General features: G+C 34.6%; 1 protein-coding gene across 1 annotated transcript in view; it reads right to left on the bottom strand.

The window, feature by feature from the left end:
- The window catches only part of RXFP1 (relaxin family peptide receptor 1), a 47197-nt gene that overhangs the window by 4204 nt on the left and 23929 nt on the right, over window positions 1-19064 (bottom strand). Inside the window, exons 3-16 of the mRNA XM_071556162.1 lie at window positions 13277-13381; window positions 12349-12454; window positions 11060-11131; window positions 9434-9505; window positions 8314-8385; window positions 7437-7508; window positions 6701-6775; window positions 6346-6417; window positions 5368-5439; window positions 4575-4646; window positions 3526-3597; window positions 2432-2503; window positions 1977-2206; window positions 326-736 (exon numbers count right to left, since the gene is read on the bottom strand). Of these exons, the coding sequence (XP_071412263.1) occupies window positions 326-736; window positions 1977-2206; window positions 2432-2503; window positions 3526-3597; window positions 4575-4646; window positions 5368-5439; window positions 6346-6417; window positions 6701-6775; window positions 7437-7508; window positions 8314-8385; window positions 9434-9505; window positions 11060-11131; window positions 12349-12454; window positions 13277-13381 (1575 nt within the window). The remainder of the gene's footprint in view (window positions 1-325; window positions 737-1976; window positions 2207-2431; window positions 2504-3525; window positions 3598-4574; window positions 4647-5367; window positions 5440-6345; window positions 6418-6700; window positions 6776-7436; window positions 7509-8313; window positions 8386-9433; window positions 9506-11059; window positions 11132-12348; window positions 12455-13276; window positions 13382-19064) is intronic.

Below are 19064 nucleotides of genomic sequence, written 5' to 3'. Positions count from 1 at the left end.
ATTTCATTCATTGATACCTGGCAAATGACTGCCATCTGATCCAAACTACATAATTCTCCTCTGATCTTACTGTTACTTTACTTCCCTAGCAAACTCTATTAATTCAGGAACTTAGTGGTCAATAATTTCTTTCTACTTTTTCAGTCCATTTTAAGATATGTAAGTACCCATCTAATACAATAAAATGTTAGTACTGGACATAGTCTTTAAGTACTTGCTGGACCATCTCAATCCAAGGAGGTGTGAACATCAAAGCTTTCTTATTGGTTTGAAAACTAGGCTCATTTGTAGCTCTAATCATATATAAAGAAGAAATGCAACTTACCTAAGAAAATGACAACAGAATAAATCTGACTTCCTGAGCTTTCTGATTGTTCTGAGTGAAGAGGGAAACAGACGCCATTGGTGCCATAGTAGTTCCTGAAAAATTCCTTATTGCTCAGTGGGATAAAAGCAACAGCAAACCCAATTATCCAGATAAGAATCAAAATGGAAATTGTCCTGCGTTTCCTGGGCTTCAAACACCTAAAAGGATAAACTATGCAGATGTATTTTTCCAAAGTCAGATAAGTCAACAGTAAGACTGACACCTCTGTAGACAGAATAGCCAGCGATCCAACCAATTGACAGTGAATACTGTCCATCCACAACTGAGCGTGCTTGTTGTATTCTCCACGATATTTAAGATCAAAAGCTCCAATCACAAATAAATATATTCCCATCAGACAGTCAGCACCTGTGGGCACAGTGCTTAACATCATTATTTACACATCTGAATTTCCCATTCTCTCTGAATATGTATATTGGAAAACAGACATACATACATATATATATATATGAGTTCATATTTACAAGTCAGATAACACACAGATATAAAATAAATATTACAGTTGGAATGCTATTATGAATTACAATTTTGGCAGTATAATTAATTTTATAACTCTTCCCCACACCTACTTTTTTAAAAAAATTTTCATTAGGACTGGCAGTCTATGTTTCATACTTGTTTCCAACCTGTTTTTTTAAAGCTCAGGTAAAAATGGCTAGCACATAGAAGAAGACGTGACTTCATTTATAGAAATATTCTTTTTTAATTAGGTCTTAATTCTTTAGTTATTAACATTTGGCTTAAGATTAATTTCTTTGAGTAAGCCATCTCTGCTGGATTCAAAGTTTAGTTTTGTCTGCCTAATGCTAGCTCAAAACTCATGTGTGTGTTTGTCTAAGCCTAGTAAGGGAAGATGACCTGTCAACACAGAATTGAAGGCTTCTCAGGTATTTTGCCTCAATATTTCGTATAGTATTCAGATTGTTCCTATGGAAATAACAAATTTTCAAAATTACCGAATTTAGAAATGTTGCCATCATTTTATACACTGTTGACAACTACCTATCAAAATGCATCTATTTGCATTTGTAAAATACTTATAGACTCTCCTGTACTGAGCCATGGTTCTCAAGATTGCAGTGACTGTACTGCCAAATAGTTAATCCATAAATTTGTCTTGCTTTTATGATGGAAATAAAAAAAATCAAACTCATGTTGGGGAGCTGGGAGATATTAATTTTCCTTATTTGCATAAGTAACTTTTTGCTTGTGCAAAAAATAGAATATCTTGAATACAGTATTTACATGCAGAAATTGCTACTTACTCAGAAATGCATAGTAAAATATAGATTTATGAGCCTTTGAAAACATTGGTATTCTCTTTCTTCTTGCTGAAGTAAGTGGGAATTTGAGAGAATACCCACAGCATGAAAACCAAATATGAAACCTTTGCAATATATCAGCAGCCAAAGGCAGTATTTAATGAGACCTCCTGGTATATAAGGTACAACATTTTGTAATGTAATTTGCAACAGCATGAAAGTACAGTTAATCCAGAGCTGAAAGTCTGTCACTGTGTTATAATAACAAATATCGTACACACTAAGAGGAGACTAAAAAGATATTCTTTTATGCGTGGAATACTCACAGCAGAGGGACATGATTGAGATGGCGTGCAGCTTATTCTCTGATCTGATGTAAGGCCTCATGCAGATAACAAAAATATTTCCAAAGCAGGTGATGGCAGATACAACCCAGACAAACACTCTCTGTATGATGCTAGCTAAAAGATTCTCGAGGGAGGAAATCCCATCAGTGTTGGGCTTACAGCTGCGCACATGAGGGGCATATCCACAGTACTGGAATTTCTTAAAATATCTGGTTGTGAGAAACACATAAGAGATAGTTCTAGTTTGGTTGTCAGAATACCAAAACTCTCTAGTAACTACTCAGAAAACATATTCTGAAAGGAGAAAAAATAGTCAAAAACTGTCAAAATTTGACAACTTCTCACATGCTGCTTCTCATACACATTTGTTTTCAATTATCCAGCATTTTGTAATTGTAAAATGCAAAGAAAGCAAATTAGAATAATCTACTTACATGTGGGAAAGGTTTCTTAGGGGTCTGAACATTCTTCTATGGATGTTTGCAATTTCAATGCCCTCCAAGCTACTGCAAAAATATGTATTCCCAGTGAAAGGCCATAGAAAAACAGTAGTAAAAGAATAAACCTTAGGAGCATTTAATTGTGATTTTATCATTGCAGGAAACTAGAGATGAACTTTAATTTTGCCTAATCTGTCATCTTTCTGAAACTTGACCAGAAAGTCGGCATAAAATCTAAAGTGGAATAAAATAAATTGCAGTTAATTCTTCTAAACTCACTGTTCTTCCAGAATCATGAAGAAAACTCTTAGGGCTGTCAGCTATGAGTATCTTTGAATCTCTGATTAATATGTTGCCCTTCCAAAGTACTATTCTATTGATGTTCTTTCATCATCTCTGGAGAAATAATACCTTGTTCTAGTAGCAATATTTTGCATATCTTTTCTGCCTTTTATCCCAGGGAGTGCTCTACTAGACAAACAAATCACTGCAAAAGCTCAGTCTTCATTATGTCAAGAGCAGCGGGAACCTGGGACGCAGATCACAGCATGTAAGGGAAAAAGCTGGCTTTCTTGTGACATAGGCATGGGATTCCTCATTTTAATTCTTTTGTATATATTGAAAGCAGCACTATTGTTTCCCCTGAAGTGCTAGATCAGTAAAGTTTAACTGTGTAAGTTAGAACTTCACTTTCTGTATTCTTCCAGTGCATGCCCATAGTGTTAATAGCCCCAAATGGACCTTGTATGACCCTTAAACCCCATGAACAAATTGTACAATGTCAAGTGAGGGGTTTGCATTACTCATCTTCCATAATATCTGAAAAGACAATGTACTTCTCTAAGTTGATTTATGATCTTTTTCTTTTCCTGGACAAAATTCCACTATGAAATTGGTATTTTCAGGAAGAAATACTTGAGTATTGCTAGTAATTATTTTCCAGGCTGAAATTGTTAAGGATCATCAACATAATAATAAAATATATCAGGGGACAATTTCTTACAAAACATATTCTGGATCATGTTCTTCCAAGGGATATGCATAATCACAAAGAAAATACAGCTAAAATATAAAGACTTGATACTTACAGGGATTTGAGTTTAATTAGAAAATCAAACTGGTCTATTTGTATTTTCTTGATGGGATTGTAAGAAAGGTTCCTGTAAATACAACATAAGTAACTTTGGCTGTCTTCCTTACTGCTTGTTCTAAATATAAAGTCAAACTACATAACCCATCTGCTTTTCTAGTCCTAAAGGAAGGACTTGTACCCTTGGAAGTTACACCTGAAAATGGTAACGATCATTTAGTATTATTTAGCATCCTAAGGCAGTGGAAACAGTAGCTGGATGCTTCACAGGTATGCTATTGCCTTGTACACAGCCATAGAGGCACGTAACTGCCTCCCCCAACCTGATGCTTAAAGGCTAGAGAAATATTTAGTTATTAAACTTTACAGTCTTGTCTTTCAAGTAAAAGAACCTAGCTGAACTGCATGCATTTAGAAATAAACTAGATTTAGAAATAAACTGATTTTGCATGCGAGTTCAAGAGACAGGGAATAACTCTCTTGAATGTGGAAATAGATATTAGTATTATATGATGTCACTCTGCGCAAGAGTGCTTCTCGGTACATCCTCTTTTACTTCTCTCTAACTTTTCTTTATATTTTCTGTCCTAATATTGCATTTAAAATGAGCAAATTCAATAAATGCAGCTGTACACACTTGGATCCCAGGGATGCTCTTTCATGAGAACACAGCGGTTGTAATCAAGGTATCTTTATGGTGCTTTTATGTGTTTATGATCTATTTTTGAGTCAAATCATGATATTACTTAAAATATTCCCATCAAGTTATTAATTTCTTATGATATACCTAGCACAGATAATTTTGTACATAATAACAAGATCTACAAAAATGTGGATTTTGAACTTGCTTTTGGGATGTGAACATACATATCTTTTACATAACTATTTTGGACAAAATGGTATATAGAATTACTTTGGGATAAATATTTTTTTGTCAAAGCTTAAATGATGCATACAAACAAGTGTGCTCTTCTCTTTCCTAGCACACAACTGAAAGTATCATATCAAATGGGAGTTATACAGTTATACATAACCAAGAACGCTTACAGTTGTGAAAGCTCCTTGAGATCCTTAAATATATATGCAGGAAGTGATTCAATCTTGTTGCTAGCCAAATCTCTGCAGAAACAAGGATACAGTAAGCTCTTAGTAGGATCCATAATTTTAGCAAAGAGTTTTGCAATTTCAATATATACAATTTTATTTTATCTGCCAAATAGTATATTATTTATTCTCTATGTTGTCAGAATGTGGACTATAAAAGAACACTCTTAAAACAAGGTGGGAAACTAGATCCAGCTCTCTCTGTCTCATTAGTTCAGATGTACCATCAGATACATAATTTACTGTTACTTAATTTCCATCAGAAAGGAAGGGGAATACCCCTAATTTGTAAGTTATTGAAATGTATTGTTTCATGATGGAAATTCTTTCACACAGTCAAAACAGCCCATCCACACTTGAGTTTTTATCTCTACCTTTCACCTTATTTTTACTAAACCTAAATCCTAGTAACAGAGTGAAGATCTCAGTCCAGCTGAAGCTGGCAAACTGATCTAAAAGGCACTGAAGGCACACATGCACCTAGACTGGTGATGCAAGATTAATTAATATTCTGTTTAGGGAACATAACTATCTTGAGTGCAAAAGCTCCAGTATCCTTGGTACAGACTGTATTTTTATCAACTATTTCTTCCCTGTTAAATGTATATTAAAAAACATAAGGAAGGATATCATCTCCAGGGCATGTTATATGAAACAGAATTTCTGATGAATGATATTTTCAATGGAAATTACAAGACATTGTGACTTGTACAAATAAGAGAAGAAATCTACTCACAACTCATCTAACATCTGGAGAGAAGAAAAGCTGTTTTCATTTAGAGAACTGATTTTATTTCGTCTCATCACCCTGAAAGAATAAAACAAACATATTACTCCTTTATATCTATTTGGTTTTGTAGAAAAGCTTTTATAAACTTTAAAACTTTTCACTTTTCTGCATCTTCAGTTTGAATTTGCCCAATTTAGTTCAGAAGCTAATTGCATCTAGAAGTTTGCCATTTTATTGTTTGATAAGTAACATTTTTTGCCTATACATCCTACACATGCATGTGTATCTGCATATGTATATAGATATATACACACCCATGGGAGGCTGGTGTAAGTAACTGAGGGCAGGAGGAACCTTAGGTGGGCTGGAAGGCTTGTAACCTGACCACATCTCAGACATAGGCACATGGTTGTACAACTTTTTATTCACTCTTATTTCATCTGCCACTGAGATTGCTCCTTAAACAACCAGGATTTAAAAAACAATGAGAAACCCAAGAACAGGGGTACTGCACAAGAGCTAAAAATTGAAAGTGATAGATACCATGGAGCCTACCAATCTATCAAAAAGTGGAAGGGATTTTCAGAAGATGGTTACATCATCACTAATGAAACTGCAGAAAATTCTAGAGTTGATAAGCCAGCCAACCCACTAGTCAATCAAATTCTAAAATGAAGCAATAAGCTATGTGTTTGTACATTTTCTGCTTTTTAAGAGATTTTTTGCTTCTAAAAAAAAGTTATAATGATAATTTCTAAACCTTAGTATCAGCCAAAATCACTTCCTTTAGTTGCATATTTCACTGTAAATGTAAACAGTGGTTATTCTGTGTGTTGCTCATTTCGAACCCAACATTTCGATTTAATATTCTCGAGATAAATAGCTGCGATACTTAGGAAAAATTTATATCAACTGTAATGAGTCACTTGACTGTTGAGCATAGGCATATCTCACTCTAGCTAGCCAGCATATCCTGTTACTTACAGTACAGTTAGAGTGCTGCAGGAGATGAAAGTGGCATTTCTCACATGATGGATATGGTTGCCTTCAAGGTCTCTAGGGTATAAAGAACACCCCATCAATCATTGAAAATAAATTCAGGCAGTTATTCAAAAGTAATTAAAGAAAAATACTGCCAGAACTTCATGACTGCACAGAAGAAAGTGGGGAGCCAGACATGTAATACTTCTGCACACTTAATTGATGACTTCAGGTCATCAACCCTGCAGTGACCCAGCAGGCACTCTGCAAGATCCAGTGCCCCATTAGAAAAAGTGGATGGAAGTGCAATGCAAAGACAACAAAATAATATTATTCTAGTGAAATAAGGTATACTTACAGCCAGTTTAGTCTTGGCATATATTGGCACAGAGGTTTATCAGGCAAACGAGCAAGAGAATTATTCATCATCTCTCTGGAAAAAAAAAGAGGAATAGTAGAGCTGGTTATAGTTGCCCAAAGTTATATTACAGAAAAAACTTAATTTCTCTTACTTTTTTACTTTTGGAAAAAACCCACAACCCACATCTTGATTAGCTTCTCATAGTTTTGAAAGTAGCATTATTTTCTTAAACTTCCACATGTTTTCCCTATGACATTCTGCAGATTAGTATTTTATCCTTAGCTTGTTAATTACCAGGTAAAGGAAAGAGTCACTTCATTTCACTGCTACTGAAATAAAACATAGCAAGCCAATATAATTATTCAGTGGCAGCAGGTTACAGACAGGGTTTTGGGGAATGGGCTGGGCTGCTGCAAAGGACAGGGACTGCGGGACCCCCTCCTCCTGCACCATGGATCTGGAGGAGAACTAGAACTGCACAACTGCTGCAGCCACCTTGTTCTTGCCCTCTTGGTGACACCTTTTATCATTCCTCCACCCAGTTCTCTATACTTTTCCAGATACTGCATGTCCACTGCTCACAAAATCCTCCTGCTCCAGCACATTTTGCCTGGAGTAAGAAAAAAACACAGGTGCATTGCCAGCCCTGTCATTACAAAAAGCTTTTTATATGTATATGCCCTTTCCATTCTGTTCTTTTAAATAACTCTTTTGTATTTTATTTCATACTTACAGAAGAATAAGTGATCTGAGTCCATAAAATGTTAATGGATAGATCCGATTTATCCTATTATTTTCAATTATCCTATAAATTACAGCAAAGCACGTATCAGATTGATAATTGACTTGAGTATTTAATTGAACAGATAATAAAAAGTAAAATACTTTGTAATGGATTTCTTCAAATGCCCAGTCAAACTACTTTAAAAAGTATCACATTACTCCTTAACAGGTTAAGGTATTAATTGATTTCCTTTCAGAAAAATTTAATTTAAAAAAATAACTCCAAGAAAGTAATTACTCTCAGTTTAGGAAAAGTGTTTTCCCTTGAGTTTTTTAAATTCTTTGATCAAGATACTTTGAATGAATTCTCTGTGAAAACAAAGCAGCACAGCATAATAGTGTTCTGTGGTAATACAACAGTTCCAAACACATGGAAGAACGTCAGACATACTATTTGCTTATTTTAGTAATTTTCTTAGTCCAAATCTGTTTGAAGAGCAGCAATAAGCCAATATTTCAGATTATGACAGTCATTTTGTCCAGAAATTTCAAGCACTATTTACAGGAAAAGACCTGCCCAAAAATTATCTTTATACTGTTTTATAGTATCTGAGTTATTTAAGTTATTAATTTGTAACAAACAATTAGTAATCAACATTATTGACTAGTGTATAAGTCATCAGTCATTGAAGCCACTAAGGCCCGAGAGCTATTTTCTGCTCTTACCAAAGTCAATTGCTTTTTTACATGATGCAAAAAAATGTAAGAGGAGTTCATTAGTTATTATCCAGTATAAAGTATTGCTATGTGCAAAAAATGAAAGCAATGCAAATATCTGTCTTTAATTGATTATTTATCGAGTAAATACAAATAAGAAAACAACATACAGCCATTCAAGTCTGTGGAGGTCTGCAAAGACAAAAGGCTCCAAACTGGTTATCTTGTTGTTACTCAGGTATCTAAAACAGGATCAACCAAAGATAAATGAATGGAATGATTAGTTAGCAGCAGATGCATGAAGTGAGTTTTAAGATTATTTTTTCCTTGATAATTTATCAGAAAACTACTACTTTTTTCATAATTATAATTTTTGATTACAGTAATTTTTATGCCATTGTTTGACAGCAATACAAAACACTCTCTAGTGAGGACATTAAGAGCAATTATGTAGAGCACTTTGTCTTATCTGTAAGAAAGCACAGCCAGTTAAATGTTTTCACTGTGACATATTTTAGGCCCTTCCCTGTTTCTTTCTGTGCAGTGATTTGTTCCATGAATGTTCCCAGGACCTGTTCAGTCCTTGCTAAGTATATCAGTCATAAATGTAGATGCCAGAAGAATGGGAAAAGAAAGGCTGAAAAAGAAGGCAAAGGGGTGCTGTCAGTGGTCTGGGAAGATAATAACAGCAGCTGTAATAACAGATAATCAACCACACTCACATGATGGAAAAAATAAGTACATTTTTTTCAAAACTTTCCTTTTTAAAAACATTACAGTAAAAACTGAACCAAACAACAAAATTTATGTGTTGCCTCTTTCACTGAGCATTTTCCTTAAAAGTTAGAAGTAATTTTTAAAAAGCTGCTGCAAAATCATACTAAAAAAATTGTTCGTTACCTATACTAGTTATTGTGAATTGCTTCTGTAAACCAAAATAACAACATTAAAGAGTTTTCATCCATCACAAGCTCTTGCTTTCATTTTACTTCTTTTTCATTCTCTTTGACTTTCTGCAGGGTAACTACCATACTATCTCCTTCTTCCATTCTGAGGATTTGAGAAATAGAAGTGAAGTGTGGACCCAACTTGTATTTTCAAAGTACTGTCCTGTCAGATAAACTTGCACAGACAGCTCTTAATTTGTCTTTGCTTTCTCAATTCAATCACTGAGTTAAAGATTTGGACCATTTTGCAGGTTCCTAGCATCAAACAGAGAGAGACATCCATAGCGATGGTCAGAGCTCTGCCTGCTGCTTTTTACTTCAATATTCTAGAAGCAATACTTACAGTTTTGTCAAGTTGTATAAACCTTTGAAAGCGCGTTCAGACACAGCTCTGATTTTATTATTCTGAAGATACCTAAGATACAAACCCAACAACAATTAATTCTCTAAACAAAGTTAAAGCAAATAAAGTAAATAATTAAAATCTATCAGCTAAACTGAATGCATATTTGATACTTTAAAAGAAACTGTCAAACTTGTTACACCTTGAATTTGACAATAACCATTTCACATCTATGGCCACAAAGACTGCAAAGGTGTTTTTAAAGAAATATACACAAAGAGCACAATTACAAAGTTCATTCAAAGGGACACTCACTTTTCCTGAGATGAACAACAAACTGGCTGTTTGCAACATCCTTGATTAGGTCCTAACCTCGCAGGGCTCACCTATGTGACCTGATCTTTATGTTTAGTTAGATCTCTGCTACAAGCAAAATTTTGCACAGAAAACCTCGAATTAAAATAATTTTTGAATTTTCCATTTGTAGTATCAGGGAATTCTCAAAATGTTGCATTTGTAAGATAATATAATAAAAATGTAAAGAAAATCTTAGTAATCTTCTGTAAATTAAAGAAAGTAATTTTTTTAATTCTGGTTTTCTTTATCTGCTTTGATGAAATAATGGGTTACAAATATTATCAGCTGGAAACTTTAAATCCTTTTCAAATAATTTTTAAGCATTAAAAGCATTTAAAGCATTCTCTGAGTAATATTTAATAAAAATCCTTTTAATTAAAATACAATTAATAAAGCATCCAGATGCGTTCCTATCAAAAAGCAATCAGAAATCTGACATTGGCTTTTACAAAATGGGCTACAGTCAAACACTGCTCAAGACCTTTTGGAAAATGTGGTTATCGATCAGAATGGTTAGAAGTCAATATTAGGAACAAACGTTTTGTAGAGATAGATATGGATGTGTTTCTTTCAACAAAAATATATCTATCAAGACCTCAAAGTCATAATGACACCTAACTTTCACAACACGAGGTGGTGCTGCAGTACAACAGTTCCCATAAAAGAGCGCTTTGAACTGGTGGCATCGATGCCCTGCTATAGATTGCGTTTAATTTTTTAATTTCACTAATTCTATATTAAAATAAAAAGATTCAAGGTTATGATTTTTGAACAACACATATGTTACACATAGGAAAACATTACACAGAGTTGTTTTGCCATAATGATTTGACTAGTTGGGTCATTATCGGGTTGGTACCAATCAGAAGTAAAATAAATTGTCATTTGAGTGAGCTTCCCATGACAATGGGAAGCTTGAGTTTTCAAACTTTTGTTTTGCAGAATAAACGGATTGACGTTCTTGAATTTATTTTGACATTTACTGTTTACTATAAATGTAACTTCCTTCAGATGATAAAGTTTAGCATTTTTCTGGTATAAACCAGTCCATATAAAACATTAAACATGCAGAAATTATGTTTTTGAAAAAAAGAAAGATGTCAAATCAAGCTACTTGAGCCAAAGAGGCTACACATGATGTACTGAAGGGTGGGATAAACCAGAATTTTGTTACTCAGTTGTTAAGCTCTGTGTCTGTATATATGGGAGAAAGAGAGGATGAATATTGAATGCACTAAACAGGTATTTTAATTTTAAGCACTCCCTTACAGATTTTTAAGATCTTGGTATTTCTTGAAAACATCAGCAGAAAGTTTCCTTAGCAGATTCCTCTGAAGAGACCTGTAGGAATGAATGCACACAGTAAAACTACTTTCCCAGCTTCTTACAGTGCTTCTACTTTTGTTATTCAATAAAAGCAGGTCTCATATTGCTAAATAAGAAAAGCATCATGAAACTATCTGAACATCTACTTCTCTTTATCTGAATACTTGTATCTATTTTAACAGAAAGATAAATGCTTTATAATAAGAAAAAAAATTCTGCCATGGCCCCAGAAAAACTGGCAATATAATAGTTAAATATAAGAATGAAAAAGATTTGAGTGTAAACTACAGATTTATTTCAAACCTCAAATGCATATAGAGCTTATTTCCCAGTCATGTGCCCCTGTGTCCCTGTCTCCATTGGTGATACTCAAGTGTCCTCTCAAAAACAAAATTCCTTCAGGACATGATTGGATTAGAAGAGAATCTAGCTCAAAAGCCAGCTGAACCAACTCACTGCTTTCTCTAAAGCTAGAACTAGGCCAGTGTTTTTCAATTCTTTGTTAACCATGAGCCAAAGCCCGTTTAAACACATATTTGGCATTCCATTTCAATTTTCATTATGAAATATTAGACTGGTACTATATGGAAGGATCCGTACCCCTGCTTTACAAGGCAGATCCTCAGGTGATGCTGCCCTCTGCTCACCACACGTAGAACTGCCTCTCAAGCAATGAGGTGCAAAGCAAGTGCACATCAACCATTTTCTGACCTCTTAAAAAAGTTTGAATTACACATACATGTCTGTATAATGACTCAGCTCACACGAAACCCTTTTAAATAACAGTGTATTCAGACACATCAAATGAGACCTAAAAAGATTTGCTCAAGGAGGTAGTTCCACTAAGATGAAGATAATTGCCTTTATTGACAGGCATATAGACTAGGAATATTGACAGGATCATTGAATAATAAAAAGGTTCTAAGCACTGTGCTTTAAAGGAAACATTTCTTTTGTAGATTTATTTAGACTTCCTGAAACTCTTGCTAGCTCAAGTCACTGTTACAAAATGAAAATGATCACTTCACACAGAGATTTTTAGTCTCTTTTCTCTCCTTTTATGTAAGGAAAATCTCTACTTAAAACAAAGGACTTGTCAGCAGGGAGACACTGTGCTTTCCAAGCACCAGCTGAGCCAGCTGATCATAATTCTAAGACTTAGTTGTGAAAAGGTTGTGCGATTGACAGTCAAACCTGAACAGAAGTAGAGACCACTTTACTACTTCACTTACATTATGGTTATGTTTGAAGAGACTGATGGGACAGCACGTAATTTGACAGCATCACAGAAGATCTCCAGCCCTTGGCAGGTACACTCTCCTGGCACATCACCAGCCACTGCATGAGAACAAGAACACGGTTGTGGCAAAAGGTAGGATGTGTGATGTGATGGGATGTGGAGTAAAGAAATACAGTGTAAAAGAACAGTGAGAACAAAGACATAGAAAGTTCGGTCACACAGAAATTAAGGGCCAAGTTTTTACATAATTTATTTAGACCTGGGAAGAACCTAATAATAAAGGGACACAAACATTGTGTTACCTCCTGGCCTCTAAAGAGCTTTTAAAAGATCTTGAGTGTTAGGCTTGATATACGGGAACCTGGCACATGTATTTTGCAGCTATTCTTTAGATTTTTTCAGTCCTCTTATGTTACTAGAATGAGCACAATTCTGTCTAGGTGGACGTGGGTTAAAAATGGGTCAGGAAGTCTTGCTCCCTTTCACCTCAACTTTCTGCTTTAAATTAGTGCTCACAGTAGGCAGCAAAATCAGAAAGTCTGTACAAAGGCCTGCATAAGTGTACATTTCATGTACAAAGAAGTGAACTGGGGGAATGTTAATTTTATTTCACTCTGAAATATGGGTGAAATACATGTCTTTCCAGCAGTATCAATATAATTCAAATAAAGATTTATATTACCCTCCTAATTGGCATGTGTTAATTGGCATATGTTTGACACTTTGCTTGCAGAAAATGAATTAACCTTAATGGAACTGAAATTAGCTTCAAATTACCATTTGTTTATCTGAGACATTAATTATGATTTACTATAAATGAAACTGTAATCCCTTTCTCTTCCTGATAAGCATATATTTGCTGTATATTTTTTCTCTAGGAATCATTAATAATCATTCAAATAATATCTGTAATTACTTACAGCACTCAGGTGTCTTTGTCTGAAATGCATACAGAGATTTCAGTTTATTGTACTTGTCCTTTGTATAATGTTTATCAAATTGCAGAGACCATCCATTGTTGTCTTCTAATAAAAAAACACCAAAACCACAACACAAACAGACCACAAATAGAAGTCATTAGAATGCGAATAGAACACAGAAGTGTCTTTACTTAATTTAGTTGCACCAAGTTTTATCTAAATGATGTTTGGGTTTTTTTCCAGAGAATTTCACAGAGTATTAGAAAACCTTATCTTTAAAGAGCTGCCTAGTCACACATCTCTATGGAGCTTATGAGGTGCAAGGTAGGAACAACTAACTATATCTTTAACTACATTTTCTATGGCAGTTATGCTGAAAAAGTATGATCTTGATTTTAGAAACTTTTGTTTGCATAAGTGTCTAAAGATGAGAGGCAACCATATTTTCCTACATTCTTAAGTGTGTGTGTTTGACATTTTGTCCAGGGAAATTGAAATGATTACTATGACTCTGACTTATTCTTTCAGAGGGCCATCTCACACTAATACAGGCTATAATTTCTTTCCTGAAAATCTAGATGAAGGCCAAAGGAGCACTGCTTTTCATGAGAAGAGGGGACTTAGTGTAATGTATTCAAGTTAGTGTGTTTAAATTAAGCTTAACAGACATCTTACAAAAAGCATGATTCCATATTACCAGTTTGGTCACTGTGCATAAGTCTACTGGAACTGAGTAGTTTATGGCTATGAAAGCAAAAATTGAAGAGCAAACTTTTTGGTTCCTTCCAACAAATGAACATTTAAGATACAGCGGTGCTGGAAATAACTTCAGTTCTGTTAGCTATTTGTTTCTTGGAAGTCTATTGTATATCTGAGATCTGTAAATTACCTGATCAGCTAATCACTTCCTAAACACAGTGGAAGGGGAAAGGGAATTTACCTTTAAAAGCTGTGATTGGACTTTAGTTTTATTAATTTGAGTCTGATTTCTCTTCAGCTTTGACACACTCTTTTAGTTTAAATCATCTCATTTAATGAACATGTACCAAAAGCAGAAATGGACAAAGTGAAAGGTGTTGGCAAACCTGCAGAAACATTGCTGCTTCCTGTTTTAAATGCTCAGAAGAAGCTCAGTTTTAGGACTGCCTACAACATGGAATCTGTAATTGCTGAAGCAATAAGAACAGATCCTTTGCCAAGTCGTGAGTGCCTTATAAACCTACTGCCCGGTATACGGGACCATAATGAGTTTTCCTCTATCTATTCCTGAATATTTACTTGGAGCACATCCATTGACTTTCATTTGTGTGACTGGACCCAGCAAGTGGGACCTCGAGAAACTAGTGGGAATATAACATATGCAGAGAAGGAAAAATTTAAGAAGAAAGGAATCTTTCATTTAGTGTTTTTAAAGAGCTATTTGTAAAGATGGTTTAAAAATGAGATTATTCTTGAAGTTTTGATCATACCAAAAAAATGTTTTGCACTCAGGAATATAGTATCAAAATACCTTTGCATTTTCTAATTCATAGTTTTATTAATAGAAAGTTTTGGACAACTTATCTGTAGATTCTGAATATATAGTTAAGACCCACAAATTCTAATCTGCCTATAAACCAATGAGCATATTAATTATAATTTTTCTGCATTTTCCTGCTTCTGACACTAAAGAGTGTATATATGAGATTTTATTCCACTTTTTGGACTTTTAAAAAATTCTTTGCCATTTGACAAAGCATGGACAAGAGACGACCATCACATCTGCAGAGGAAAAGGAGGAGCAGTGCCTCCCACACTAATGGGAATGATGGAGCAGTTTGCTACAAAGGGGAAGTTCAACAGCATTTTTGAGGAAGTTGAGAGGCAGCTGTGTATTTTTGGGTGGCCATAAAAGAGAAGGGAAACAAAATTACAGAGAAGATGGATTATTTTATACTGGAGTCATTCCAGTTGTTTGGAGTTTCTAGTCAAGTCAGTTCATTTGAAATAATGGGCTTTTCTCATGGCATTGATTTTCTTGCCTTCTACTAGAAATACAAAGGCATATCTGAATCTAACAAGTTGTTAAACATTTTTTAACCTTCAGAAATATATGCTTTGGGCTAAGATTTTTGCCCAAGCCTGGGAGAGTCTTTATGTTATACAAATTATTTTGTGAAATTCCAGGAAGAACGTACTGTGTAAATAACCATATTTAGTACAACTATTTGGTGAAGCACGCAATGACAGAACTGTAAATCACTTTGTGGTTGTTTAGAGTTTATATAGGAGGTTTGTGACCTGTTTACCTCTTTTTAGGTCAGGTTCTCCAAACACTTTAAAAAATGACTGGTAATAGTACCAGTCTTGAAATCCCAAATCTATTATTTGAGAGAGTACAGCTCAGATGAAAAATTGCTTTTCCCTCAAGCTGGTTCTAAAATGGATTATGTTTGGCTGTGCTTCTGTGAAAAACAAGAGAGCCATGAAAACAAGGCATCATCAAATCTTCCTCTACACAGGATAAGTGAAATAAGTGCTGGCAAACTGGATTTATCTGACTACAGATTAGTACACTGTTCCTTGCTAAAAGTTGCTGGTTACTACTTCTGATGGGAATGAGAAAGAGCATGTTAATCCTGACAAACTACAGATTTAAGTAATCGTTTCAGTGACAGATTCAAGAAAATATAATCTTTGTTCAATTAAAGACACATCTCTGACTTAGTATTGAGCTTATGACCAGAAGGTTATCTATATGACTTTCCCCTTCTCTCAGTCATGTCTTCATAGGTTATTATGAAGAGAAATGCTATCAGTTAAACACAAACATCCTAAAGAGACACTGTGTCCCCATTTGATTTTGCTTCTGCTGTTGATGGTCATAACCCGTGGACATATTTCTTTCTGTCAGTTGCTCAAATAAACTTTCTCTTGCTGTGAGAAATGCCTTCAGGCTTTTCACAAAGGTATGTTTTTGTACAAGGAAAACCCATGTGCTCCAGACAAGAAGTATTTCCTTCATAAGGGTTTACACATGAAGAAATATAATTGCCCTTTTCCACAGTGTTGAGGCAACACTGCTATAGCCTAATAACTTACAGCAAGACCAAAACACAGAGATTTTACAAAGCACTGTTGTAATGTTTGAAGTATTCAAATCTGCGGGGGAAATTCACAGTCCTAATTTAGATATCTAAGCTGAAAAAATTAAGAACTTAGAACTGGACACCTTATCAGTCAATTCCAAAGCAATTTACCCCCCATCAAACTGTGTGTCACTACACATTGACCACTTTCTGTACCTTCTGCTTAATTGAAAAGTAGCTTATGTGTGACAATGCAATCATAGTAAAACAGACAGGAAATAAAACAATTTGAATAAGGTTTACAGTTCTCTGGATGAGCTAGACTGCATACTTATACAAGTTTTTAAAACATCTTAAGCTAGTACAACTTTTAAGAAAGTAGGCAGGCTCAAGTGGCCACAAGATAAACATCTTCTCAATAATGCATCTCTATTCCTGTGAAACATGGATAGAAGTGTTTTCTAGTTTTATAACAATATTGTGAATCCATATAAATTACTTGGATTGTCTATTCTGCTTTTCTCAAAGTATTTTCAAAATTTTAAATAAATTAAAATAAGCTAATAGCAGGAATACATAAGTTCCTCTAGCAGTAAGCCACTACAATGGAGACCAGGAGAGATGTCAGTCTAGTGAAATGTAAAAGTTCCTCTTAATTATGAACAATATTTAAACATCTCAATAATGATTTAAAGCCCCCAGAAGTTCAGTAAAGCAATTCCATTTGCTGATGTTTGCACATCAGAGTAAACCTGATTATTTCAGTGTCATATACTGTGGACAAATGGCAATGACAGTGAAAATAAAATTTGGCCATGTAAAAAAATCTTACCTTTCACCACATATTTGCTACATTTTGAGTATACTATTAACTATCAAATGTTTATTTTATGCTTCACAAACAGAATTTATTATCTACTGATCAAAACAGAAGGGTGCCTCATATATTCAAATCTCATATTTTAAGTATGATGGGAAATAATGCCATGCTGGAAGAATATGAGATCAACTATGACATTATTCATTACTGGTATTAATTTGAAGTATAAAGTTGTTAAGGGCTTCTGCAATGTGCTGAGACAAAAGTGGGATACTGAGACCTTCTGAAATTCCTCATCCCTAATGAGTAATCTTATAATATAAAACATATATCTTTTGTATAGATGTTTTGAAACATCCCATAGAAATTCAAATTTCTGCTATGGAAAGATAGAAGATGATTTAATGAATTTACAGAAATGCAATACTTCTTTGTAAATTTATAGATCTTCAAAGAAACACATATGAAACCAGCATGATTATATATAGATTATTAATTTTATCCTGTTGAATTTCTATAGGCACTTAAAAAAAAAGATGTAGTATGTTGTCACTTATTTAATAAGGGAAGCCAGTCACCCAGTGACTGTGTGGCACACTGTAACAGCATGATGTCCCATGTTTTTAGAGGCAAATAGGTGCAAGACTTCAAACAGCCACTCCCTGCTCCAGTTCTTTGGAAAGCTCTGTGATTTCCAGCCTAGGAGCTACACAGAGCTTAACGAACCTCTGTAAGTGAACTTTACAACTGGAGAGCAAAATGCTGTCTTTTGTTCAGAGACCTCTTAGGCCTGGGAGCAACACAATGGTAAATAAATTTAGTCAGTGAAGAACTCCTCCAGAGTCAGAAACAAATTAAATGTGCATGCCTGTTCTTGCTTCACTAGACTGGAAAAATGTGGTTATGACACTGTGATTAAAAAACAAATGGAGACACACTGCAACCATTGCCTAGCTGCCAGAAAACAGTTTTGCAGAACTATCAGCAAAATTGTCCAGAAGCCAAATTTTTAAACACTGAGGAAATTTGTGCTCTTAAAATAGCTCAGGCTGCTTTGTTCCATTAACTGCTCCCCATAATTAAGGATGTTGCTTATGAAAAAAGATAAAATGAAACACTATTACATTGTATCTTGAGTTCCCCACTTTCTTACTGCTACTAAGTGTAGTCAAACGTGTAACAGTAGTTGCTGGGTTTTAATGTCCTGTTCATGGTGAAACAATCTGGATTGCAGAGGTGCAAGGAATTAGGTCCAATGCATGTGATTTTAGTTTTGAAATGAGTAAGAATTTTAGTGTTTGAATTTTTTACAATTCTTATGTTAAAATACTTTTTATTATAAATAGGACTTATACCTCTGTTATTTGCATATAATCACTTCCTCTAGAGATTTACTAGGTAGGTTATGATTCTCCGCTCACTGAAGGCAGTGGGAGTCTCTCCATTGATTTTAGTGGTGTCAGCCTAGCTCAGTTCTCATCAAGCTCAGCCTTGCTTCGTAAGATATGTTGTGGTCCAAAGTCCAAGTGGGGTGGCTGGAGATTTTATTAGTCAAATTGTTTGCATTTTGAATGAGAACAGAACAAAGTAAATCCAATAAATGTACAGATTTTGACTGCTGGTTTGGGTACTATCAAAGCCTAATGGGAGTTTGGAAAAACTTAAAACTGAAAGCAGTATTATTTATCAAGAAACTACACCTGTACTTTACATACAAGAGATTTTCAAAACCTATAGCTACAGGATGCTGACATGTGGTACTAATTATATTAGTGACATAGCAACAGGGAGACATGTCATAAAATATACTTTTAAATCTGGCAGTAGGATGTATAGTCCAGAGAAAAGTCCAGTACTTCTGAGGTCTGATTATGCCTCTATATTTCTCCAAACTAAATTC

Source organism: Pithys albifrons, chromosome 5 (assembly GCF_047495875.1).
Source record: "Pithys albifrons albifrons isolate INPA30051 chromosome 5, PitAlb_v1, whole genome shotgun sequence".
NCBI lineage: Eukaryota > Metazoa > Chordata > Aves > Passeriformes > Thamnophilidae > Pithys > Pithys albifrons.
This window is presented reverse-complemented; position numbering and strand designations above follow the sequence as displayed.